At 35.3% G+C, this 27816-nt stretch overlaps 1 protein-coding gene and 1 long non-coding RNA gene across 2 annotated transcripts; both read right to left on the reverse strand.

The window, feature by feature from the left end:
* Positions 1-1900: 1900 nt before the first annotated feature.
* Positions 1901-2857, reverse strand: LOC142239635 (uncharacterized). The gene is made up of 3 exons (XR_012723087.1): positions 2557-2857; positions 2394-2499; positions 1901-2328 (listed from the first exon to the last, which is right to left on the reverse strand). It is a non-coding gene; the product is annotated as an uncharacterized LOC142239635 (long non-coding RNA).
* A 1389-nt stretch (positions 2858-4246) lies between these two features.
* FASN3 (Fatty acid synthase 3) lies at positions 4247-27600 on the reverse strand. Its single transcript, XM_075290988.1, has 9 exons — positions 27324-27600; positions 15915-16432; positions 10630-12447; positions 10141-10564; positions 8790-10076; positions 8121-8733; positions 7789-8063; positions 6181-6530; positions 4247-6120 (listed from the first exon to the last, which is right to left on the reverse strand). The coding sequence occupies exons 1-9, from the start codon at positions 27501-27503 to the stop codon at positions 4365-4367; spliced, it is 7221 nt and encodes a 2406-aa protein (XP_075147103.1). The 5' UTR covers positions 27504-27600; the 3' UTR covers positions 4247-4364.
* Between the last annotated feature and the right edge of the window lie 216 nt (positions 27601-27816).

The following is a 27816-nucleotide window of genomic DNA, read 5'->3' on the forward strand; positions in this document are numbered from 1 at the left end:
AAAAATTTTTGACTGCTGAAATAGGAAACAAATATTAGCTGACGTGTTTGCTTAATTTTTTTTTTTTGATTTTAAATTTCGCTGCTGAAATAGCAAATTGCGATAGTTGAAATAGCTAACATGTTTCAGATATAACTACTGCAAATATTTGTTGTCCTAGCAACAAACTTTGCCATTGTTTATTGAATTGTACTGTACGATACAAGTCAGAATATGGGTTGTTTTAAATCATTATCCTTTAAGTTGCAATAAAAAGTTCTAAAAAAGTTTATAATGTTATTTTGCTTTTATTACTCACATTAAGGGTGAATTTTGACAATAATAGAGTCCGAACGTCGTTTCACATTGTGCCCGGTTTCTCACCCTCCGATTAACACTTAACCGGATGTATATGCAAGTCGGGCATACTAACCATGGTTACTCCTTTTTCCAAATCTAGCAATTATTAAAACAATATATGAATTATTACCAAAATTACATCAATAGGACTCCGAAAGAAGTGACAAATATCTTTAATGACAAATACAATTTACTCACCAAACATAATCTCCGCAATAAAAGAAACTTTGGAAAATATATACAAGTTAGCAAAACAACACAATTAAATCAAGTATATCAAATTTCTTAATTTCCCCGGCTTGTTTGTGTTAAATTCGCTTAAAAGTGATGCTGCGACGGCATTGACATTTGATTTAATGACATCGGGGTTTTTGTTAAAGATGATGGGTCGTTCAGAATAAAGGCTGACTTCACCAACAATGTTCGATGAGAAATAATATAAATTAAATTAATAACAAAAGAGGTAAAAATAATGTTTGTAGTGCCAACGTCAATAAATAAAATTGTGCTATCTGAGGCTCGGGACAATTTTTGAGAATCGGGCGATACACATATAACATATGGTAGCTATATCTAAATCTGAACCGATTTGGATGATATTTTGAACGTTTGCTTGATACCAAAGAAGGTTACCGTGTGCTAAATTTGAGTAAGATCGGTTAATAAGTAAGGCTATTATGACCAAATTTTAGAAAATCGGGCAATGCATACACGCAAAAAAATAATTCTTTCCTCCCAAACGAAATTTTAGACAAACAAAGTTCGTTTCTTATTTGCTTTTCGTTGAAAGGAAGTGTATTTGGAAGAAAAGTATATACTTTTTGTGATAAACGCTTATTCTTTTCCAGGATGTAAAAACAATTTCATAAAGACTAACTGAAAAAAAATTTTTTCTGGCTAATTGCATTTTCCCTCACATCTTCCTCACTTCCACGAAGTTTTTTAGTTCTTTAGCACCTTTTTCTGTAATACAAACAATGTAGAAGAAATTATACGATTTTATAAATTTTAAATTTTTTTTTACCTTTCGCCTGGACGGAGAATCGAACCGCGGACCATGCAATTTGTAAGCCAACACACTACCCACTGAGCTATGTAGCCGTTATTGTCATCAATAGACAATTACCCATATAAGTTATATTTATATAGCATCCCAGTAAACACAAACATTTGAAAAATGCTAAATTTCAACAATTTTTCAAACTTTTTTTCAACGGATTAGGGTAATATTCAAGTTGAGAAATTGTTGAGAAAATCGCGTTCTCAACAAAAAACAGACATTACCCTCAACAGTGAAATTCAACACATTAGCAATAATATCTCAAGTGTTATCCTCAAATTGAAATGCATATCTACTCAATAATTTGTCAAACAATTTTCGATGCGAGTTCAAATTCAAAATTACCATCGTTGCAAATACTTTTCAACCTAAATTTGTATGAATGATATCCCCACTTCAAAGCCCACGTCAAAGCCGAAATTCTATGAATTTTGTATAATTTATTCATTTTCATCAAAATAAAATATATAATAATACACTACACTACATAATACACTACAATACCAATTGAGAAATAATAATCTTATTAAACATATCAACAAATAAGAACAAAAAAAAAACAAACAACAAAACTTTAAATATCTTAAACATTATTAGTAAACACTTTTGCATTGATAATTCGATTTCCTTCCTTTTGGTTCCTTCCTTTTATTAACATGCGGGCAATTTGAAATTAGGAACGTACTGGACCGCGTGTTAGAATTGAATTTCAGCAGAAGGAATTCACAAAATATCCATTTTAAACTGATAATAGCATATGAATTAAACTGACGATGTGATGCACATTTTCATCCAGAAGTTGTTGATTTCAACAATTTGTTGTTTTTAACAATTTTAATGGAAACTTTTTCTTGTCGATAAGCCACTCAATTTTCAGTGGTCAGCTTCTTATTGTTTGCAAGAATGTAGCATCCAAAGATTTTAGTTTTCTGCAAAGAGATTTAAATTTAGTGACTTCTTTAAAGTGTTGATTTAATTTTTCATATTGACGTACCAATTATTATAAACTATTTGAAGCAGTTCCAGTTAATTGTCCACCATTTTTTCATTGGTCAGCTTTTTAATGTTTTCAAGAACGTAGAATCCATAATTTTAGTTTTCTGCAAAGAGATATACATTTAGTGACTTCCTTAAAGTTTTATTTCATTTTCACTTACCTATTTTTATAAACTAATTGGTTATTTGTCTAAAATTTTCCATTTTTTTATTTCTTGCAATTGACCACGAACTTCGTTGCACAAATAAGTATTGAAAACCACATGGTTTTTTCGTTGCATTTTAGGGTAGTGTTTTGTCAAAGTTTTCTCATATTATCTTCAACACCTTTTCAAAGATTTCGTCAACATTTTGGCAAATGGGAAGTAATTCGCCAACAATTTGAAGATGTATTGAAGATGAGCTATTTCAAGTCAAGTTGAATTTATGTTGAAAATTATATTTACCCTCAAACTGAAAAATTGTTGCATTTGAAAAACGCTCATCCTGTGTTTATTGGGATAGCTTGCGGCGCCCACGAGCCGATTAAACAAAGTTTATTTCACAGAAAAATACATTTAGTTGGGCACCATGGAGCAGTGGTTGCTACGTCTGACTTGCATGCCAAGGGTCGTGGGTTCGATCCCTGCTTCGACCAAAGTTTTTTTTTTACATATATTCTATTCTATGTTAGGAAGATTCCGAAAAAATGTTCAACATTACATTGTAGTATATTAAATTTTGAACTGTAAAGTCAGAAAAGAACAGTGTTTGATATAAACGAAATGGACTGTGTGTTTGGTTCAAAAATAACTTTTTTTATTAAAAAAATTAACATTTTGTAACAAACGAATTTTTTTGGTGATAAAAGTGTATACTTTTCGAAGCAATTCAAAAAACTCTAACAAAAGAAAAACGTTTTCGGTACACGTTTTCCTAACGTTTTTTTTTCTTTGCGTGTATATATGGGAGCTAAATCTGAACCGATTTCCATGATTTTTCGCGCATATAGTTAGTACTACAGAAGATTAGAGTCAAATTTGGGAAAATCGGGCTATGCATACATATGGGAGCTACAGCTAAATCTGAACCGATTTCGATGAAATTTTGCAGACTTAAAGGCTGATAAAAAAATGTTAATTTTGACGAAGATCGGTTAGTAAAACAGCGCAACTTGACCCAATTTGTCGAAATTGGGCGATACATATATATGGGAACTATATCTACATTTGATCCGATTTCTTCCAAATTCAATAGCGTTCGTCCTTGTGCCCAAAACATCAAAATCGGTTAATAATTGCGACCAGAATCCTACGAACAACAAATACATGGACAGACGGACGGACACCAAGCGCTAGATTTTTGGCAGATCAAAGTTATTATACCACGACGACTATGTGGTTTAGGGTATAAAAACACCGTTTTGTTCTTTCGGATTTTCCATCGGATGATGCCAGTGTTGCCAAAAAGAAAATAGCTAAAAGATCAGCCTTTAGTTTAGTTAAAAATTTCTAAAAGTAATTTTCTTTCCTGGTGGGTTCACTTTTCTCAGTGCAATGTTTGCACACGCAAGTAGCAATATGATCACCCCAAACTTGTTTCAAGATCAAAATGTTATTTTAGGATGGTGAACATGGAAAATTTTTATCGCAAAAATTTTGTTTTCTCGGCAAACAAATACATGGTTGACGAAATCAGATACACAATTTTCGATGTTAACCATCCAAAATAAAAGTTTACTCTTGAAACTTGTTTGGGGTGATCATATTCCATTTCTCAGTAATATTGGGGACACATTTGAGTGTTCCAAAGCATATTCAAGTGGTTTCAACACAATGTGAAATCTGTAAAAGTCGAAACACATAAAATATCTCGATTTGGATATCATTTAAAAATATTTTTTTATTTATTAAAAAGTTTTCTTCTGCAAATGAAAACAAATCATTGAAGTATAAATTTATGTGTGGTATTGTAGCGTAGAAATTGTAATTTATTTCGAATCTCGTATGTATCCTTCGAAATATTTGTCCTCTTCACATGATGGGTCGTTGTCATTGATGATCTGCGGCAAAATTGGATTATCAAGCATCGTAGTATGGTTGCCTTCAATGATTTTCACAGACACTTTTCCGGTGGTGATTGTACTAAGACCATAATCCTCCACAATATCCTGCAACGATACTTCTGCAGGACGTATTAATGTTATGGGCGAATTTAATTTATCGATCGCATCCAAGTCGTAATCTAAAGCGATTCTCATGCGCCTAACCATGGCGTTCACGACTTTTATTGAGTAATCAGCACTGTAAAGCTCTTGCTTTTCCACAAATTTCATAAATACATTCATCTTCTCGTCCAACGTTGGAAGCATATGGAATTTTACGGAAATTGTGTCTTTGCTCTCTTCGGGGAATATCTGGGAGATTATGCTAGTAAAAAGATTATCGTAAAGACTTAAGTCCGTAATGTTTTCACCAAGGTGAAGCCTGGTAAGTTTTGTGAGAAAATGTGGAGCTCCATCAATTAGCAAAATATTTCCTCTGAAACCGGATTTCTCCAAAATGGCTGCCAATTTTAAAGCTACATACGAGCCAAATGAATAGGCCACAATATAAAATGGTTCACTCTGTTTTAGAACAGTCTTGAGTTGCTCGTAGGCGGCATCTGCGATTTCTTGCAAGGTTGTCATTTCGGAATACGTGTGGAGTTGTAGTATCGTAGCTCTAATTTGCATTTGAGAGGCGATTTTGTACCAAGCCTGGCCAGCGGTACCCTCTAAACCAGGTATTATTATGCAGGGAGGCAATTGTAGTTTTGTAGCGCCTGCTGCCGTATCCAACTGTAAAAGCACTTTTTCGCACTGTGCTTCATCTCCAAGATTTCGCAGCATCAGTTCCAAGCCCCGACTTTGACTGTCTGAGGTAAATATCATTTTCACGGCTTCTGTGCCCTCCTGCTTGCGCGCTTCCTCGAATTCATTTAGTTTTTGGAATGTCAATGACCTCAAATCTTGTGGGGTAAGGACCAAGTCAAAGTCTCGCTCTAAGGCTTGTTTGATTTCAACAGCCATCAAAGAATCCATTCCCATCTCAGATAGCGTAGTGCCAAGGGAAACTGATTTAATATCCCGAATACTCATGATGTTCATTACAGTCTCGATGATACTCTCACTTCCAGAGCGACCGGCTCTCTTCTCAGCCACAACCATACTGGATACAAGGGCATCAGGGACTCTAAGTAAGGTGTCCAATTCATTCAAGCATGATGAAATACGCTGTTGCAAAGTGCCACCGATTTCCATATCAATTTTATCTTCGGCCATATCGGCAACCAATCCCACTTCTCCTACTGCTCCCCATTGAATGGCTTTTCCAGGATATCCCTGTTCAACACGGTTCTCAATTATTCGCTCCATTATAGAATTTGCCATTCCATAGTTCGATTGGCCGGCATTGCCACGACCACATGAAACACTGGAGAAAACAACGAAATGTTCCAATTTAGGACAACGCTTTCGCGATAATTCATCTAAGTACTGTGTGGCCCGAGCCTTCGGCCCAAATGATTCGACGAACATATCTTTAGTCTGATTCTCAAATATGGCATCGCGCAATACTACCGCAAGGTTGAAAATACCTCCAACTGGTCCTACTTTGTTCGCTTCTTCCAATAACTTGGCACAACCGTCCATGGTAGTGATATCGCTAGTGCTCACAGAAATTTCACAACCATAAGATTTCCATAACCTAATGAAGATAACTTGTTGAGAGTAAGCAGTACAGACAATCACTTTTATAAGTACTTACGCAATTCTGTATGATTGGTAATCTTTAGATAGTCCTCTCCTAGAGCTTAGTACGATTTTTCTGGCCCCTCTCATAATCATCCAATCAGCTAACTCTAGTCCAAATCCACCTAATCCTCCAGGAATGATGTAGCACAAGTTCGGTTTGAAGTATACTTGCTGTCGAACTTTGACGGGCACAGTGTATTCATCGTTGGGATCTTCTCGTATTTGTAGAACCACTTTTCCCATATGTTTACCGCCGACCATGTACCGGAAAGCCTGTTCGATTTCTTGAGCTGGGAATACTGTAGCCGGCAAGGGTTGAATTATGCCACTATTTATATCCGTTTCCACTAATCGTTTTAAAGTCTACAAAAGGCAAAAAGGTTGAAACATGTATAAACGGCTGAATCAAATCCTCTACCATGGATCGCAATTAGAAAATTCTACTAAAACCAATGTATATACATTTTTTGTAAAAGTTTTCTAATGTGTAATCAACACATTATTTTTAAATGCAAACAACCAATGTTAATAAACTAGTAAGAAATATGTTATGTATGTTTGGAACATCAGATATGTGTGGATGTAACATATATAAAATCAAAAATCTTGTGTACACAGAAAAAAAATTCACGAAAAATTTTCCAATTAAAATTTTAATTGAGTTTTAAAAAATTTTCAATTAAAAATTTAATTGAGTCAACAAATTTTTTAATTGAAATAAAAATCAATCACACAAATTAATAGTATCAATTAAATATTTAATTGGATCAATTAATTTTTTAATTGACTGTCAATTAATTTTTTTAATTGATACTATCATTTCTGTGATTGAAGACATTTCAATTAAAAAATTAATTGGATCAATTAATTTCGTGATTGAATCAGAAAAAAATTTTTTGTGTGTAAGCAAATATATACATTATGTTGTGGAGATGTTTGACAGAGTTAGAGTATATGAATACAATAAAACCGAGTACGGAAAGAGTTGACAGTGAGAGCAAATGGTTGTTAGTCTGAAACTACTTGAGAGTCATATGTGGATATTTGCATTTATATGCTAGTTCGAGGAGGGCGATAAGTAAATCAACATTTTGAGAAAGTGTTTCGGGTAAAATATTCGGATGAACAATACAATTGATTTGACCAAAATCTTAAATACCATATGTATGCTTGAAGCATAATTTGTTTGACACTATATGCAATTTTTTGAGTGGGTATGTAATTAAGCCAACTATTATTAGGGTAGATTTTATTAAATTTTACCAAGAATATGCAAAGAAAATACCGCACAAAACATACAAATAACTACACTGCAAAAGAAACAGCCCGGTTCCAAAGATTTTGTCTTTACAGTAATTATTTTGATATAGATTCCGAGCCAATGTTAGGAAACCCAAATTTAAGTTGGAAAGTTTATCGACTTTTGGACAAGGAAACACTTTCCATCAGAGAAATACGTCTTCTAGCAAAACTTGAATTCGTATTTTAAGGACATGAAATCTTTGGCCTCACTACAATATTTTGTTCAGTGTAGACAACGCCACGGACATGTATCCACAATTATTAGTTACACCATTACAAGAACTATCTTAACCACTAACATGTAACATGGAAAACTTACTGCGATTTCTTCATCGGAAGCAGATACCAGACGATCTGCCAACACCGCATGGAATGTGATTTCTTTTAAGAAACAACTCATTCCCAATTTACTATCGTTTGCCATATCGAATTTGCCAATTTCTAGGAAATGTCCACATGTTCCCAGGCAACGCACCGATGCTAGCAATTTGTCCTCGGACAAGGAGTTCAGCACAAAGTCCACACCTTTGCCATTGGTTTGAATCTGGATCATAGTTTCGAAGGAGGTGTCTCGTGAGTTACCAATATGTGATTCTGAAATGGCAGATAGAGAAAATAATCTTGCGCTCTCGCCTCATTTGCGTAGCTCACCTTTTAATTGAGGGAATGTGTCGAGTAAAAACTTCTTTTTCTGTGGGGTACTACACGTAGTAAAAACTTCCATATTATAGGCTAAAGCTGTTCGAATGGCCGCTAAACCAATACCACCACTACCAGCGTGAATTAGAATACTCTTGCCTTTTCTAATATCAGTGGCCATGAAAAAGGCATAGTATACTGTGATATAAACAACTGGCACCGTAACCGCCTCCTTCATCGACCAGTGATCAGGAATGTTGAATGCCAGTTTGGGAGTTTTGTCGACGTACGATGCAACAGCTCCATTCGCCGTCATACTCATTATGCGTTGGCCAGTCTTAACGTTTATGCCACAAAACTCAAAACCTAAAATATGGCTATGTTGCAAGCGGTTTAAGCCATAGATTTCGGACGCCAAGCGTCCACTAGCAAGCATTACGTCACGGAAATTAAGCGCCGCATAAATAATCCTGATTCCACATTCCTCAGAACTCAAAGGCCCCTGCAGCCATCGTAGCGATGACATATCGCCTTTTTGCAAAGCATTACCATAAATGTGGTCATTTCTCGGACATGCCTCTTCATCCTGTTTAAGCTGAAGATGGCGATATGTGCCCCATTTACCCTATTGAGAAAGTTAAGGTTTAATCAAGGAAGACACATGATATTCTTAGGACTTACATTGCAGTATACATTGATAGCTTGACCCAGGGCATATTGGCTGGCGTAGAATGGGTCCGTTGGGCTAAATGGAGGAGCGTTCTTATCATTAATAAAGAAACAGCTGATGATATTGCCATCGGGTTCTTTACGCAGACAATTCACCAGACCTATCAGACCATTCAACTTTTCATTGAATGCATAGAGAATAGTGGGTCTCTTTCTTGCGATGGCTTGATGAGCTTCCTCAATCCACTTAAATTCGGTATCGTCTCCACTAACCTCAATTACCTGAGGTTCATTGTACAAATCCGATCTGGGCTTATGTTGCAATAGCAAAAATACTTCGTCATCTTTATTCAGTGGCATAACCGCAATCATTTTAAAGTTTGCTGGAATCACCAACCCGTCAATGTTGGAAGTTGTGCGTTCTCGTACCACCAAGTAACCATTCTCATTGAGAGATTTTGCAGCCATTGCTATGACAGACTCATTGAGTTCGCCGCTCAATCCACCAATGACAACGAATTGGCAGTTGGTTTGAGTGGAGAGCTTTCCGTCTTCAACGTGCACTGCTGGCGGCAAGTCTTCCAACGTCTGATTGGAAAGGAGTATATAGTCACCTGTGACCTGTGGGAGATCTTCAATTGCCTCAAAGAAGTGTGTTATAGTGGGCAATCGCCCATCGGTGTCCACCTCGGCTATTTTAATCTTCAGCATGGGCGTATTCTCTAAGGATAGTTGAACACATACGCGTATGGCGTCGGATGAGCTAAGAACAGGTGAGGGGAGATGAGGCAAAAATTGATATTTTTCTAGAACTGGAATACCAGGGGGGCGACGTCGCTGAACTGGACTGGCATTTAGGCCAATCAATTCTATTCCTCCGGACACTATTCTGTCCCCTCTCCGATCAACATAGACATCGAAATAACGGTTCTCCGGGTCTGAATTGGACACCTCATTGAAATGAAACAGTCCATTAATCCTCAACTTTCGTATTTTCGTAGGCAGCAAAAGCGATCGGGAGTCAATGCCCAAAATTTGAATTTGCATAAGAGCATCAATGAAGGTTACCCAATTATATTGCCAGTCGACCTTAGCATAAAGGCCATCACTGCGAGCTTCCCTCACAGATCGGAAGGGACCATTGTAGTGATATCCTCGTAATCTTAATTCCTTGTAGAAGTCCTTACGAGATACCATAGGAAAATCGGATTCATATGAAATTTCACATGGTTTGGGTATTTCGGGATTTTCGATTTCAGAAATGCGACCAGTAACAACTAAGGCACCCGATTCTGTAATCTATAAAGTCACAGTATCCGTGAGGCATATGTGGTTATAAAAAACAATAGCGAAAAAAACTTACCTCAAAATTGCCCGTTCCATAGTGAATCATTACGGTTAAGTCAACATTTTGATTGGGTGATATGTGGGTGGCACGTAAGAATTTAACATCCTCGAACTCAACGGGTACATCCATATAACTTGGACCATGGAACATAAGGGAAAATGTTTCCCATACCTGTTGTAGATAGCAGGTCGCTGGTACCAAAACCTTGCCATCGATCACATGTCCGGTAAAATATCCCTCATCATCTGTTGCTAGGCCAATTGTAAACACCCTTTCGCCACTTGATTTCGTTTTCATATTCTCATAGGTTGTCACAAACCAATCTTGACTGTGATCCCATCGAACCAGCGAACTAAGACCTGGAGTTCCTCTTGAAACTGGGAATTCCACCTTGGGATAGAGATTGGCCACAGGAAAAGTAAGGCCGTTGTTGAATAATCTGCAATAACGAAGAGACAATTTGAAGAACCAGAGAAAGAGGAAGTTTAAAGTGCATTCACATACTTGCCGAGGGCCCCCATAAAGAATAATTCATTATTCTTATTACCCCTCTGAGTGAGAGGAATATGGACACCATTGGGCATAGAACGCTTAACGATAGCTTGCAGCAGACCATGTGGAGCTATCTCAATAGTCAGGGCGTCTTTGGGAAGGAGAGCAAATGTTTCTTCGAATAGGACACTATTTAACAAGTTGTTTGTGTGATAGTCTGCGGAACACAAGTTGCGTCCAGGTTGATTCCACTCCATTTTGGGTACACTGGAACTGAGCCACTTCGCACTCCTTTGCTTTGGGTTGGGAATAGTTTCTTGCAAGTATTTTAGTAAATGCTTACCCATATGGGCAATGTATCGTGAGTGATAGGCAATGTTGGAGCAGGGAACTTCTTTAGCGAACACTCCTTTTGCTTTTAGCTCAGCTACAAATTTCGCAACGTCATCTGCAGGACCAGATATTGTACACGAATCGGCGCCATTGTGGCAAGCCACATCGATTGTAGATGGCAAAATATTGACAATTTTCGAGTATCCAATGCCAATTGCTGCCATCGATCCCTTTATTTTGTCAATATCTAAGCTCACCTTGCCGCGGTAATACGAAGCGAGAATCATTTGTTCGGCTGTGAATCCTCCATCGGCATAACCGCAACCAAGTTCACCAACTGAGTGGCCTATAATATAGTCTGGTTCCATGTTGAGGGAACGTAGAACATCCACCAAAGCAATCTGTATGGCTGCAATGCCGACAAATGAATGCAAAATATTGTCGAATATTGTGGGGTCATTACTGGTCAAGATGTGTATAAGGTCTAAGCCTTTGGGGAGCAACACAGCATGACAACGCTCTATTGACTGCCGGAACTGTGGTATAACCATGAGCGATGCTCCCATTTCGGACCACTGAGATCCCATACCACTGAAGATCCAAACAATTGGCCTCTTAATGCCGGAGTAATGTTGTACTTCTCTCGAATTTGTAATGGCTGCTTCTGTGCCGTTCTTGCTGAAAATGCCATAGCCTCGAAATACCATTCCAACAACATCTTCTTCTTGGATGTTATGTAGAAGCGCTGTGTATTCGCCATCCAGAGGACGCTTAGCAATGTCATCCATAATTACATTGACAGCTTCTTCGGTACGACCAGCCCATGTAACCAATCGCGGAATGTCATCTGCTGGCAAGCCCTGGTTCGTTTTTGTTCTATCAAATGCCTTTAGCACCGCATGGGCGTTGGCACCTCCAAATCCAAAAGAGTTGATGCCAATGTAGGGTTTCTTCAAATCCATAACCTCGTCGACAACAATCAATCGTCCCTCGGCCAGTGGTGCTATTTCTGATTTCACTTCTGTAAAGTTGATATTCGGAGGAATCTTGCCTGTCTCAAATGCGAAGCAAGCCTTAACCAAAGAACATATTCCAGACGCTGCCTCTGAATGACCAACATTGGATTTCACTGACCCAACTAACAGCGGTGCATTTCTCTGGGTACACAATATATTATCAATGGCACGACATTCTTCTGGATCTCCTACCACAGTACCCGTACTGTGGGCTTCCAAGTACCCTAAGTCATTAGGGGTAATATTGACTTCATCATAGAATTCTCGCAAAAGTTGTTCCTGCACTTTGCCCGATGGATATGTAATGCCCTCCTGTTTATAACCATCGCAGTTAGTCTTTGAATATACAACACTGGCATATACCCGCTTTGCGTCACGCCTTCGTTGTATGAATAGAACATTAATGGCTTCAGATCGGGTATACCCAGTGGCATTCTTATCAAAAGGCCGACAATATCCATTTGGTGCAAGAACACCAAGACTGAAAATTTTACAAATAACAATGATTGGTTAGCATTTACGGTTAGGTTTTAAAAAATCGTAGTCTTTTATCTCATATATCACTGCGCACTCGTACTCTTGTCCCTCTATTGGTTTTTTGAACTCTTTCAATGTGTTCTTGAAGTTTGTACAGAAAAACTATAATGTAAAGGTAGTCCCGTTGCAGCAATACCAATGACATATACACTTCCTAAAATCGCATATTCTTTCATACTATTGTGGACTTTTAATCAAGAAAATAATCCACCATTTCAAGTTGCTGGTTGTTATTTATAATTACGTAATTGAAAAGTATATCATTATAATAAAAGATATTAATTTACATGTTTTAATATTTAACCGCATTAAAATCACATCACAGCAGAGGAACGAGCTGTCAAAATCATGTTGATTTTAGAACAAAATAATGTTTGATAGCACGTGGTAACTCATTTATAAAAAGGTTACAGAGGATCAACCTTGCGGATTTAACCACAATTTTCTTGGATGAGTATTGCCAAAGTGGCTTTCTAGTTTCAACAAAAGGAGCTCGTGATTGACTTTTCCAAAAGCTTTGCTTAACTCGGCGTATATAGCGTCAGTTTGTTTTGCCTATCTGAAACCATCATTAACCAGAGTCCTTAACTCCAGAACATAGGTTACAGTGAAATGGGCGTTACGAAATCCTTGCTGTGAATAAGAATATAACGATTAAACTTAATGTGAGAAAGCATCACTTAGTAAGTTTTCAAATAATTTTGGAATATCATTTATCTTAGCTATGTCCCTACAATTAGATACTTCAATTCTACTCACTGACTAAAGGATGGCTTATGAACGAAACGTCTAAACTCGCTCGTTGATATCTCGAGAACTAGAGTCTGTCAAATCACAATTGTTCTGGTTTACGATAATAAATTATAAACAATGAGTTCATGGCAATTTTCGTGGTTTTGTACCAAATATATCTAAAGTTATTTTGTTTTCACCCTAGATGAAGGATTCGTCTCGGGATTTTAAGTTTAATGAACAGACAGTAAATCTAAGCAATTTGCCATTATCTCGAGAGATACCCACAGAGGGCCTCTAACAACTATTAACCAAAGTATGGATAATTGCGCAAAGCTACACTCAAAATTCTATATTTACTTCAATTCAATGATTTTTACCTCCCATTAAGGATAACACATTTTGGGGAGCTATCTAACTTTAAATCAATGCTATATCAAATTAAAATTGGGATACAAATCTCTACATGGAATTGCCTTTATTTGGTGTTCCAATTGTGTAGGTTGCATAATCCTTTATATTAGATCAATACTTTTTTCGGTGTAGGCATTAATTCAACTGGTCGATAAGGATGCTCACTGTGCCATTATAGTCTTCCCACTTGAGCAGTGGCTGTTGCGGCCATAGACCTTTCAATACATAGATGAGCCATGGGTGTCAAACTATGTTTGACAGTTCCGAAGATTAAGAATAAATGAGAAAAATAAGAGCACGCTTACAATCTCTTTCGTTTTCCTTTTTGTAGTTTGCCAATTTTACACAAAATTAGTTTATGATGCAACAGAGGATTTATAAATAAATTAACATATTAAAAGTTCATATTTGAACAAAAAATTGTGACCAAAACCGCGAACAACACAAAAGCAAATGCACGAAAATTAATGTTTGGGACTGACTCTTTAAGAAAAAACCAAAACGAAATGTCAGAAAATTAATTTTTGGAACTGACACATTTTTTTTTAAAGAGAATAGTGGATCATCTATGTATTAAAAGGTCTATGGTTGCGGACACTGAATACCGTAATCACGATCATATACGAAGGCAAAATAATAATATAATAATAGTAAGCCGATAGCCTTTGTAGCTAGTGCTTTAATGTTTATTATAGTTTTTAGAATTGTAATAAATAATAAATAAATAAATAAAATAATAATAGTGGTAATAATAATCTTAAAACAAATGATTTTATTTTATTTATTTTTCATCGACATCAAGCCTATTGGGCCAAGTGATTTTCTCTCACTTAAGTGTGTAAATATAATCATGGCGATAGGCGAACACTAGTTTACGTGTATCTGTTATGGGAAGCCCAAAATCCGCGACGGAATACCCTGACGGCTAGCAGTGTGTCACCAAATTAAAATCTATTATAATTCCTTGGCGGAAAATGGTATAGTGTTGCCATCGCTTACCAAATTTTATAATAAAAATATAATAATGTTTTTATTTGGGCTGCCACCCGGGATAAAATCCCGAGGTTTTCGGGACGGGTTTAATCTCGAATCCCGGGATTTTTTATTTTGAATATTTTGATTTTTCGGGATCCCGAAAAACTAATTCCATTTTTTAATTTGTGGTTTTTTATCATTATTTATTAATAAATTGGTATCTTCATTCAGTGCAAACGGCCCTTAGATTTCATACCTGAGAAATTGTGTTAATAAACATTTATGGTACACCTTGAGTAAGAATTTATTATACCTGGGTATACTGTGAAAAGCACAATTTCATCAAAAATCGAAGTAAACTATAAGGCCCTCCTTTGAGCAATGAGTTCACATGTGAAATGGAATTCGTGTCACATAAAATAAAAAAATAAAGGTCCATTGATAGTATGACAAAATCGCGATAGCGATATCAAATAGCTTTTTAATATGTTTTTTCCATCATATTTTTGATTTGGACTACTTATTTGCTAAGTATGATAGCAATTTGAAATTGCGTTTTGATTTACTCTTATGTTCGTTTGTTAATAACATGGAATTAAACTAAATTGGATTAAACTATTATTTAACATATTTAATGAATCCCGAAGAAATCCCGGGATTCTATATTTTGAAATCCCGATTCCCGGGATTTATAAAAATCGATCCCGAATGACAGCCCTAGTTTTTATACATATCCAGTAATAAGTAATGAAAAACCATGCTATACTGAGATCAAAAACTCTCGGAAACAAGAAAAGAATTTCCTCTTCCCCAACAAAGTTATTGTAGGAGTATTTGTTGTCAGGGCAGAAATGATTCGCTATGGTTATATTTACACACTAAAAAAACATAGTTTTTTTAGAAATTTTATTTCTCAATAAGTTCTTTGTTTAAAAAAGAAAACAAAAAGCGCCTCTCAAGAAGTTATGAATATATTCTTTTCAAATATGGAAGTGGTGCCAAATTGGCGCAGAAGCGATGAATTTAACATGGACTTGTCATAGGACGGATATCAGCTATTTCAACGGCCCTTACCCTGAATTTGTATTACTTCATAGAGTTATGATGCGAATTTAGTGTTTTTGACGTTAAAAAATTATTTTAAAAACAATATGTTAGTAACTTAGTTTAACGAAAATTTCTTTTCGGAGGAAAATATGTTTTTATTATTTTTTTTTAAGGAAAAATAATATGACTGTGTCGAAAATAACAGAGTGCTGTGTGTATAATAATGTGATTGTCAATACGTACCGGGCAAACTGCAAAGTCACATATGGATGCAGTGTCAAATTGGAACCTCCTATAATTGCTGCATCGATTTCACCACTTCTTAGAGCACTAAATGCACAGTCAAGAGCATACATAGAGCTGGAACAAGCAGTGTCCACCAAAAACGATGGCCCCTGCAAACCAAGTGAATATGATATCCGATTTGCCAACATTGCACGACTGCAACCTGTAATACCAAAGCCACCAGAAGATACTTTTTCATAAAACCAAGTTTTTTCAGATTCAGAAATGCACGATCCGACGTAAACACCGGTTCTAGAACCCCGCAATGTCTTTGGATTAATGCCGGCATCAATAACGGCTTCGTAAGCTGTTTCCATCATGATTCTAGTTTGAGGATCTAAAGTATGGGCCTGTTTGAAATGTACTCCAAAGAAGGTAGCATCAAATTTTTCCAAGTTATAAATTTTGCCACCACGTTTTGGTATTTCAGGACTAAAGTGACGCCAACGTCGCTCATCATCGTCAATCATATCAATCTACAAAATATTATAAAAATATTATTGTTATTTGTTTGTAGATTTTAGTCATTTAATACAACAAAGCTTTAATACAAATTAAAATATATTGGATAAAGCATACATGATGTTTGCTTGAAAAATAAAACATTTTCCTTCTTCAAATGTTTATCTTAATTATATTTATTGAACGTAAAGTGTATGTTCTGCTCAAACAGATTTTTGTGTACTTATTTAAGTTCTAAATTCGAGTTTAGCCGCTAAAGTGAAAACTAAATCAGCAAAAAAGGCATAAAATTATATATATTTGTTGGAGATTTTATTATAACTTGATGGGGAATAGCACCAAACAAATGTTCACAAAGTTTGTATTCCTCAAAATGGATTATCAAAGAAAAGCAATCGTGAAAAAATTTGCGATTTTAAGGTGGGTATTAAGTTCGAGTTATAAGAAATTTGTAATGAAAGTTAGAAGTTCAATAGAAAATAGTTATATGTGAACAGGCTCATTACAGTTTCGTTGTGAATAATAAATATAGATTGTGGGTGAGTTACATTTATGCTCTTTTTATGTATTCAGAAGAAATTTTTAATCTTTAGTGAAAAATGCCTCGAGGAAGTGAACTTTCAGAGGAAGAACGCGGAAAAATTATCGGAATGGACGTATCTGGCAAAAAAATTGGAGAAATTGCATCGGCGACAAATCGACATCGCAATACGATTAGCAATTTAAAAAATCCCACAAACTATGGTTGTGCTAAGTCCAAGCAATATACAACACCGTTCAAGCAATATGCAACACCCAAAGAACTGAAGTCTGCAATTACGGCAGAATGGGAAAAAATCGATATGGCAACTCTGAAAAACTTGGTATGTTCTATGCCTCACCGATTACAGCAAGTTCTAATAAAAAAGGGCACTACCAAAGATTATAGATTTGAGGAAGATGGGAGATTAGCTTGCGTCATACCAAATGTTGCATTTACCAGATTAGTTTAATACATGTTTGAAATCTTTTAGTTGTTTTTAGTTTTTATTTTTTTAAATGAAAAATGTAATTTTCTTAATGAAACAATGTTAAATTTTAGGCAGCAACAAAAAAAAAATACATTTTCCCCTTTATGGAAATTTATTTCGTGCTCTTAATTTCTTTTTATTTGCATTTTAATGCTATGTCAATACTAATGTGGTAAATGGTTTGATGTGCTCAGTAGCCAATCTCCCATCTTCCTCTTCTATAATCTTTGATTTTAGTAACGTACAAAAGTGTAAATAAAATAAGAAAAAAATATTTTCAATAAAAGTTCTTTATAAGACTAGAACATAAATTTACACGTTGCACATATAATTTTATTAAGCTTTGGAATTTTTCGAAAAATAATAAAATTTAACTACAAACAAATATTTGTATACCCACCACCATAAAATGGTGACGGGGGTATAATAAGTTTGTCATTCCGTTTGTAACACATGGAAATATCGATTTCCCACTATATAAAGTATATATATTATTGATCAGGGACAAATTCTAAGACGATATAACGATGTCCGTCTGTCTGGCTGTCTGTCTGTCTGTTGTAATCACGCTACAGTCTTCAATAATGAAGCAATCGTGCTGAAATTTTGCACAACCTCCTCTTTTGTCTGCAGTCAGGAAAAGTTCGAAGATGGGCTTTATCGGTCCCATATATACCGACCTCCCGATTTGTGGTCTTGGGTTTATAGAAACCGTAGTTTTTATCCAATTCGTCTGAAATTGGATATCTAGTGGTATTTTAGGACCATAAAGAGGTGTGCCAAATGGTGAGTATCGATCCATGTTTTGGTGTAGCCCCCATACAGACCGATCTCCTGATTTTACTTCTTGGTCTTATAGAATCCGTAGTTTTTATCCAATATGCCTGAAATTGGAAATCTAGTGGTATTTTAGGACCATCAAAAGGTGTATCGAAAATGGGGTGTATCGGTCTATGTTTTGGTGTAGCATAGATCGATCTCCCGGCTTTACTTTAGTTTTTGTACAATTTGTCTGAAATTGGAAATCTAGAGGTATTTTGGAACCATCAAAAGGGGTGCCGAAAATGGTGCCAATGGGTCGATGTGTTGGTATAGCCCCCATATTGACCGATCTCCCGATTTTACTAATTGGGCTTCTAGAAACCGTAGATTTTATCCAATTTGCCAAAAATTAGAAATCTAGAGGTATTTTAGAACCATAAAGTGGTGTGTCAAAATGTTCCGTGTCGATGTTTTGGTATAGCCTGCATATAGACCGATCTCCCGATTTTACTAATTGGGCTTCTAGAAACCGTAGATTTTATCCGATTTGCCCAAAAATTCAAATATACTGGTATTTTAGACCGTCAATTATTAGACCCCTTTGGGGTCTAATAATTGACAACGAGAACCATATTACCCCCACTTTCACGATACTCCGTTAGTTAAGTTTAAAACTTTCGAATGAAATTGTCTTTATTTCAAGCATGTTTTAAAAACTTTATGAACTAAACGTGAGCATAAATTCCAATGACCGTGGAAATAATTTCAATGCTAACTAAAGCAGAAGAAATTTTTCCTCCAAAACTACCTAGGGCGTGATTAATATGATTTTTTTTTTAATACTTTCAACATCTTCTATCATTTGATTTTCTATTTAGCTAATTCAACCTAAATTCGTTGATGTAATTAACAAATGTTTTTTTTTTTTAATTTTTATCCTAACGTTTCATCAATTATTTATTTATTTATTTATTTGCATATTTATTTTTATTATAATTAAAAATAAAATAAATAGGTCAAAAACTTTTGTTGTTCGCACCTAATTGTTTTTTTATATTTATTTTCATAATTTATTGTGATTGTAAATCTTGTAATAAATAAATAAAATAAATAGAAAAAAATTTAAGCACTAGCAACTAAAGCTATGGGAGCCACCGTGGTGCAATGGTTAGCATGCCCGCCTTGCATACACAAGGTCGTGGGTTCGATTCCTGCTTCGACCGAACACCAAAAAGTTTTTCAGCGGTGGATTATCCCACCTCAGTAATGCTGGTGACATTTTTGAGGGTTTCAAAGCTTCTCTAAGTGGTTTCACTGCAATGTGGAACGCCATTCGGACTCGGCTATAAAAAGGAGGTCCCTTGTCAGTGAGCTTAACATCGAAACGGGCAGCACTCAGTGATAAGAGAGAACTTCACCAATGTGGTATCACAATGGACTGAATAGTCTAAGTGAACCTGATACTTTGGGCTGCCACCTAACCTAACCTAACTAAAGCTATCGGCCTAGAATTTTCGTCAATACTTGTTGACTTTTTAATGGGAACCTCGTAAAAATTAGTTTCTCACAATTTACATTTAAATACTTATATCACAAGTTTTTAAACATGAATTTGAACGTACGAAATGAACATAAAATTAAAATAAAAACACATCTTACATTAAGTATGGCAGTGAATTAAATTATTGCAACTGTTAACTGCTTCTTTACTGTTAGATAATTTCTTCTTATATGAGAAGGAAAAATGTTGTAAATGGTAATTAACAATTCAACAGTATCAGTAAATTATGTCAAAAAGTGGAAAACAATTTAGTTCAAATTTCACACGATGTAGTTCATTTTTTCCATAAAACAGTTTTCTTTTTTCTGTGCATGAAAAATCTGGCAACGCCATGAGTGAGTAGTTGATTTTATTGTGTAGCTCTGCAATAAATTAAATAAAAACGATATAACCAAGCTTGAACAATATTAACGTGTGTAATTATAACTGATTTTTGTGCTTTGGCTATTGGTGTAGCTGTCTTTATTGGAGTACGTGTCAAAAGTTCCTGCAATTTTCATCAATTTACGTTTTAAGCTGATCAACGTTGCTGCTGTCAAGTTTATTTCTTGCACGTGTCTCTAGCTATGGCTCCACCAAAAGATCCCCAATGTGCGACAAGAACGTTAACAACAAAAAAGGTTCAGTGCAATGTTTTAATTGTTCGCTGTGGGTGACTGTGCGGATATAACTGACCGACATCTTTCAGCCCTACGTGAATCCTCGTCATTGTTTTTTTTTTTAATGTGATGGGTGTGTGGCGAGTAACACCAGAGACAATGGAGTAACAGGTGGTGATGTTTCATTACACTCTAAAATTGATAAGATTCTGACTGTGATGGAAGCAGACAAGCTGAGCTTAATGAAATATGAAAATAGACTCTATGGTTGCTGAAATTCGAAAAGAGTTGTCTGTAGCTGTTACTGACCTACGTAAAGAAGTGGATGGTTGTAAAGATGATGTCGATAAGCTTAACGTTGTTCGTGGGAAGAAATTTGAAATTTGGTCAGTTGAAAGTAATTCTTTGCATAGGAAGATAAACCGACATGATATCAAAATTAATGGACTACCAGTCGGGCTGGAAAATCTTGTTCATTGTGTTGTTGCTATTGGGCGTTTTTATAATGTTTCCCTTGAGAAGAAGAACGTTTTCTACATCAATAAAGGTCAGTTTGTGATAGTGAAGTTCCACTCAGTCCTTGTTCGAGATGAAATTATGTCAAAGTACTTCAAATCAAAGGACCTAAACGTCAAAGATGTTATTGGTGGTGAGTTTTGTAGCCGTGTTTACTTAGGTGATCCCTTGACTCCAGCCGCTAATCGTTTGAACTTTTTATCGTCGAATTCTTAAAGAGAACAAAATATCTAAGTTCTTACTGCTGCATTCTGATGAACCCAAGGCGAAATTGACTTACATTGATGGTTCTGTCTCTGTTTGTGGTTATGAAGATTGTGCAAAAATACTTAACCAGTAGACCGTTGGAAGGTGATGCTTTGTATTACACTATGTACTTATGATCTCATAAAATTGTTTTGTTACTATTCTATTTTTACCTATATACATTTTATTTAGTTTTATGCTAGCTGCATTATCTTTAATGAATATTATGAATTTTTATTTAAGTTTTTTTTCTATAATTTAATAACTATATTATCTTTTATAATATGGCTCCCCAAATTTTATACACATTTTAATGGATCTTGAGATAAATCTCGGCCCTTTGATCAGTACCTCGGCCTATCTTAATAGAAGATTGAGGAATCATAGTCACAATTTCACATTCGGACATCTCAATTGCCAAAGCACTCGTCCCTCTAGTTATAGTACCAAGATTGATGAGCTTAAAAACATTCTTGTTGATAGTGGAATTGATGCCTTTGGTATATCAGAGTCTTGGTTGAAGCCTAGTGTTTCAACTAAATCTGTATCTATTAATGGTTACTCATTTATTCGTAACGACCGTCATGTGACCAGAGGAGGCGGCGTTGGCATTCATATATCTAAGAGACTTAAATACAAGACTGTTTTTAAATCTGATAGCTTTGGTGACTGTGAGTCTTTGTTTCTTGAAATTAAAAGAGGACCTGCTAGATTATTGTTTGGTGTCGTGTACCTGCCTCATGGCAATCTTGATGCATTTGTCACTACGCATACTGACTTAATGGCGAGGTATTCGGAAATAATTATTGTTGGCGATTTTAATCGTAACATGTTCAATGTCTCTCAATCCAATATTATGAGAAATGTCAGTCATAGCTTAGGTTTGTCGGTATCGCATAATTGTTTACCAACACACTATGATGTTGCTCACAACACATGCTCTTTAATCGACTTCTTTCTATTGAGTAATCCAGGGAAGCTTAAGTTTTCTTCTCAGGGTCAGTGTGCTTCTATTTCGCATCATGCGGTGATTTTCGAATCCTATGATTTTGATATAACTTATTTAAGTACTTTTGTTGAATTTCGCGACTATAGGCCTATTAAATGGGATGGTATTATGAATTATCTGACTTCATTTGATTCTACTTCGTTATAGGCTTCAATGGATGTTGATTTTCAGCTTCATGTTATCAACGATTTAATTTCAACTCTCTTCACATTCGTTCCTCTTGTTCGTCGTAGTATATCTCATGTGAAAGATGCTTGGTTGAGTTCAAGGGAAGTTGTAATTTCTAGGTCTTTGATGGATATTGGTCATATAGGCAACATCCGTCTAATGCTTAGTACTAAGTTCGTTTCTGCGAAAAACGAATATCTTCATCTATCTCATCTCATCTGGGTCTCAAACCCAGGGATGTTAACTTATTTATGCGAAATGATATGCCTGCCTATTTTTTCGTGCGAAAAATCCAGGGTTGTATAAATATGTGTCTGAAAATGCTCAAAACAAAGATTTCGCATTTATTCCGCGCTAACGTTTTTTATATGGAGTATAACAGTTTTTCGTGCGAAAACGTGATCTTAGTACTAGGCTTAAAGGTAATTTGCGTATTTTTAGACTTTATAGAAATAGAGCGAAGGCCATTATGAGGAAAATGCGAAGGGAATATTGTATGCGTGATTTTGACCATATGTCCAATTCGCAGATGTGCAGTACGCTACGCTCTTGTGGTTGTTTTGCGGAGGATGTTGTGCCAGATGCAGATGTGGAAACTTTGAATGAATATTTTGTTGGCAACTCCGTCTTTCCTTCCTTCAGTGATGATGGCATTGATGTGAGTGAGCATATTAATGAGTTCGCGTTTGATTGTATTTATGAGGATGGAGGACGTGCTTTATGGACAACTCATTCTACTGGCAAAAATTCTCTTGATACCTGGTCTAAATTATGGATCTGAACTCTTTGTAACTGGTAACTCCTTGAGCAAAAATAGACTTAACATGGCATTCAATCGTATAGTTTGTTATGTTTATGAGTTACAGTGGGGAGTAAAACCGAGTGCATGTTTTCACTTTTTGCAATCTTTATTAAATAGAAAATGTCTAGTAAGGCCCACAAAGATTGGATCGTTGAAGACTGGAAATAAGTTAAATGGTCAGATGAAACAAAAATAAACCGTTTTTAATATGATGCAATACAAAATTGCCCAGCAAAAAAAATCTTCCAAAAATGTAGTTTAGATCCTCAATCTGTGATCCGGAAGTAGTGCAAATTTGAATCATCTCCAATGAATTTTACATTGGCTACTACTCCATTTTGGGATCCTTTACATTACTTTAAAAGTTGTGCCTTGGAAGTTCATTTGGATGAAGACATTTAAAAAACTAATAAACAATTTTTTTCCAAATTCACTTTTTATTTTTATCAGTATTTTATGTTACACTTTTATTTTCTTATTATCTAATTTTTAAAAATTTAAAATTTTCTTCGATTCCACCGGGGGTTGAACCAGGGTCTGTTGGCACCATAACAGAACGCCTTAGCACACTCAGCCACAAACGCCATTGAACACGATGCATCAAAACGTCTATTCAAATGTTTGCGAGGTCAAATACCTTGAGGTAAAATATCATATTGGGGAGCTACTGTAATTACTAATTTATTATCTGCAACTCCTTACTTAGGAATTGATTTAGTACAATGAGTTTGAGGAGGATTTGCTTGTTTGTGATATGAACATAATATGACATCACGCGATATGAACCTAATATGAGTACTTCCTGAGATGTTCTTTATAAGTATGAATGAAAAAATAAAGAAGGCTGGTTCATATCTCCCCAGCTGACATTTTTTATTAAATATTTTTCCAAAAAATTATTTTTTTATGTTATACATCTATTTTATTTTGTTCTCAAAAGAACTTCCATGGAAGTGAAAAATTAAAACAGTACAGGTTCAAATCCCAGCGGGGATGATTTTTTTATTATTGTTTTTATTTTTTTATTGATTTTCTATTCATTTCACTTAAAACGACCTAATTTCGTACTTTCTAAGACTTTTCAAAAGGATTGCATCGAAAGTGAAAAAAATCGATAGGCGATCCCGGGATGCGCTTAAAATGAAATGTTTGTGGACTTGTCCAAAAGAGCTGCATGGAAAAAGAAATGTTTGTGGAGCAACATCCAATTTTTTTTTTTGCTGGGTACTGGTAACGACCTCCGAACATTACTGGTAATAACAAAGTTTCCAAAAATACGACATCACACAAACCGTAAAACATAGAAGGGGAAGCCTCATGGTATGGGGAAGGTGACACACTTGGCCGTTGGTTTGTGATAAGGAAACATGAAAAAGGAGACTACCTTGACATAGTGCAATCAAAATTGCCTGAGTTCGTGGTTTGCGCCTACCTTGAGGATCAAGTTGTTTTTCAAAAAGACGGCTAACCCAAGTATACTTACAAAATAGTAAGGAAATGGTTTTCGGAGCAAAGTTTTCAAATGCTCAAACGGCTACCACAACGCCCCGATTTCAATCCCATTGAGAATTTATGGTCTCTGGTTGAGATTACACCAAAGAGCACCCAAAAAAAATAGCAATGAAATCTAGAGATTTGAAACCATAATTAGAAGTAAGGGACTATGGGCTAAATACTCAGTAATGCTGGTGACATTTCTGAGTGTTTCAAAGCTTCTCTACACGCACAGAAAAAACATGTTTGGACATGGTTGCCGCATTCATTTAATGCTTATCTAGAGTAGGTAATTGTCGCGAAAACCATGTATTTTGTCTTTGTAGAAATAATTTTCGAGCGGAGAAAAATATATGTTGGCAATAAGCATTTAAATGGTTCTCAAATGCCGCAAAAATGTTCTATTACTTATATGATAGAGTTTGAGACCATTACATGGTCGGGAAAATCATTTACCTGACCATTCAATTTTTTTTTCAACTTTTTTGCAGAGAAAAAAGTATTTTTATAGGTTACGTATAGACATATCTAGAACCATTACATGGCCATAAACACCATGTACATTGTTTTCGTGACCATTTAATTTTTTTGAAGATTTTTATAAAAACATTGAGCAGGTACAACCGATTTTCATTTTGCGCGTCAGTCGTGTGTTGATTGTTTCTTGGAATGGACGGAGAATACCGAATTACTGTGTTTTGTGTTAATTTATTTATTTAAAAGTGGCACGTGGTTTTATGTGAACACAAAAAAGGAAAGTGTAATTGAAAAAATGTACCTGTTTTTTGTTCTGCATTTTGATATATGGTATAATTTATTTTTATTTGCAGTTACATGATGCCTGCGTTGGTACATGTGATGGGCACGAAGTAAATATGGAATGATTACTTATTGTTGAAATTGAACCAAAATAAGTTTTGTAGCAATTGTACTCAATAGACAGTTTTTATTAAGCAAATAAAGCATACTCCTACGTGGTCAACATGCACTCGGTTTTGCTCCCCACTGTACGTAGAACTGATCATGTTTCACATATTCCAGATTCCCTCTATTAATTTAGTTTTAATGTTAAGTCGTTAATATTTTTAAATACATTGATTTACAAACAGTAGCCAAGCTACAATGCAATTCAGACTTCTTTTGTTCCTTTCGTTTGAGGTGACAAGTAAAAAAACCTTTGTTTTAAGCATTTTTCCAAAAAAGTTTCTGAGTTATACCAGATCCCAGCAAAAAAAATTGGAAGTTCTTCCAAATGCACAACTTTAAAAGCACTTCCAGAAGATGCACTCCCAATGATGTTCTTTATTTTAACTACCCAGGAAGTTCTTTTAATTAAATTTTTTATATCTTGGTTTTTTCATACTTTTAATAGGTAATTAAAATTTTTTTTGTTTCAAATAGGTTAAAACCAGAGTAAGAATTCATAAAATGGTACAAATTATTTAAATTTTGTTGAAAAAAATGCTAAATCCAATCTGAAAAAATTGTGAATTTTTGAAAATATTTGAGGTCAAACGTTTCCGACAAGCGTTAGAATCCATTAAAAATTATAAAAATTATTTATTTCACAAAATATCACAGAATTTTTTAATATACATCCAAAACATTGAATTTGGATCACACCTAAAGAAGTGATGCAAATTCAGTGCAACGGCTGTTGAAATGGAGGACTTCTGTCCTATGACAAGCCCATGTTAAATTCATCGCTTCTGAGTCAATTTTGCACCACTTCCGGATCCAAAAAGAAGATTTTCATTACTTTTTTGGCGACGCTTTTTTTGCTGGGATATAAAACACAGAACGGACAAATAAAATAAGACGTTTTTACAAAGATTTATTGAAAACTGTACCGATCCATATCTCGGTTAACGTGCACCCAGAGAAGGAATATGATCACCTCAAACATGTTTTAAGAGCAAAATGTAATTTTTGGGTGGTGACCATATAACATGGTTTTCGCAACCATATTATTTTCTCGGAAATTATGTATCTGATTTCGGCAAGCAGGTTATATTTGACGAGAAAATAACATTTTAGTGACAAACATGTTACATGGTCACCATACAAAAATAACATTTTGCTGTTGAAACATGTTTGGGGTGATCATATTCCTTCTCTGCGTGTGGATTTTGCCATAACATATTTGCTGATTTTGCTGGAAACTTTGCATAGATGTAGAAACCGACAAAAAGAAATCTAAAAACTATTGAAGAGCTAATGCGAAATCAATGCATCGTAAACTTAAATGTATGGCTGAATGACGAGCCCATGTCAAATTCATTGTTTCTGATTCGATTTTACACCACTTGAGGATCCAAATAGAACATTTTCATTGCTTTTTTGGCTACACTTTTTCTGCTTGGATAATGACATTCCATAAGAATAGATGCGAATAGAATGCGATAGCGTGAGTCAAAGAACGATACTACATTAGTTGCAGTTTTTCTGAAATTGACTTTCGACTCAATTATTGGCATCAAAATAAGGATGATTTATTATTTTGAGGAAACAATCCAGTTTAACATTTTTCAGTACACACTTTTTTAATTGTTCTGATTGCTAGCACTGAATACCCAGCATTACTATATTTTTTTTTTGTTTTGCATTAAATGTTCACATAAAATTATTGATCGAAGAATTACGTGCATTTTAAAATCACTGCGCTTAAGTTTTTTTGTAGTTTTTAAAGATTTCAACTAAATAGAAATTCCAAATCACTTGGAGATTCCTAAACACACCTTGTTATAGAGATTTTGCTCATATTCAGCGATGTTATGGCAATTGGGAAACTTCCCAGCCATACCGGATATCACTATGTCATCATCTGCCGATTCAGGGAATATACGCAACAGTTTTGCTTTATTTTCAATCTTAGGCGATGAAATGATTTCATTTTCGATTTTCTTAATATTTGACATGTTCTTGAAGAAACTTTCTTAGATTAGTTTCAGTTCGTAATTATACTTTCAATGGACCGAGCTGATATTGACGCGTAATCCAAATTATGCGAACGAATTGCCCACGATACTGAAACTGATTTCAATAACGTTGCGTGGACACATTTATAATCTTGCACAAGCTTATTTGAAATTCGGAAATTAGTAAAATTTTGTCGAGTTTCCTTAAACATTGTAGATTGTATAAATTTCGTAGGGAAATTATCGATAATTCGTATAAATTAGGCAGTAATTAAAAGTTAAATGACCCCAGAGCAAAGTTCCAATTGTCTTA

Source organism: Haematobia irritans, chromosome 1, assembly GCF_050003625.1.
Source record: "Haematobia irritans isolate KBUSLIRL chromosome 1, ASM5000362v1, whole genome shotgun sequence".
In the NCBI taxonomy this organism is placed as follows: domain Eukaryota; kingdom Metazoa; phylum Arthropoda; class Insecta; order Diptera; family Muscidae; genus Haematobia; species Haematobia irritans.

Excerpts from the sequence above, each read along its gene's own strand:
- FASN3 (XM_075290988.1), bottom strand. The coding sequence starts at position 27,503 with ATGTCAAATATTAAGAAAATCGAAAATGAAATCATTTCATCGCCTAAG. Across the intron at positions 12,448-15,914 it reads GTGACTTTGCAGTTTGCCCG|TCTTGGTGTTCTTGCACCAA; the intron begins GTACGTATTGAC and ends TAAAATTTTCAG. Across the intron at positions 6,121-6,180 it reads TACCAATCATACAGAATTGC|GTTATGGAAATCTTATGGTT; the intron begins GTAAGTACTTAT and ends TATCTTCATTAG.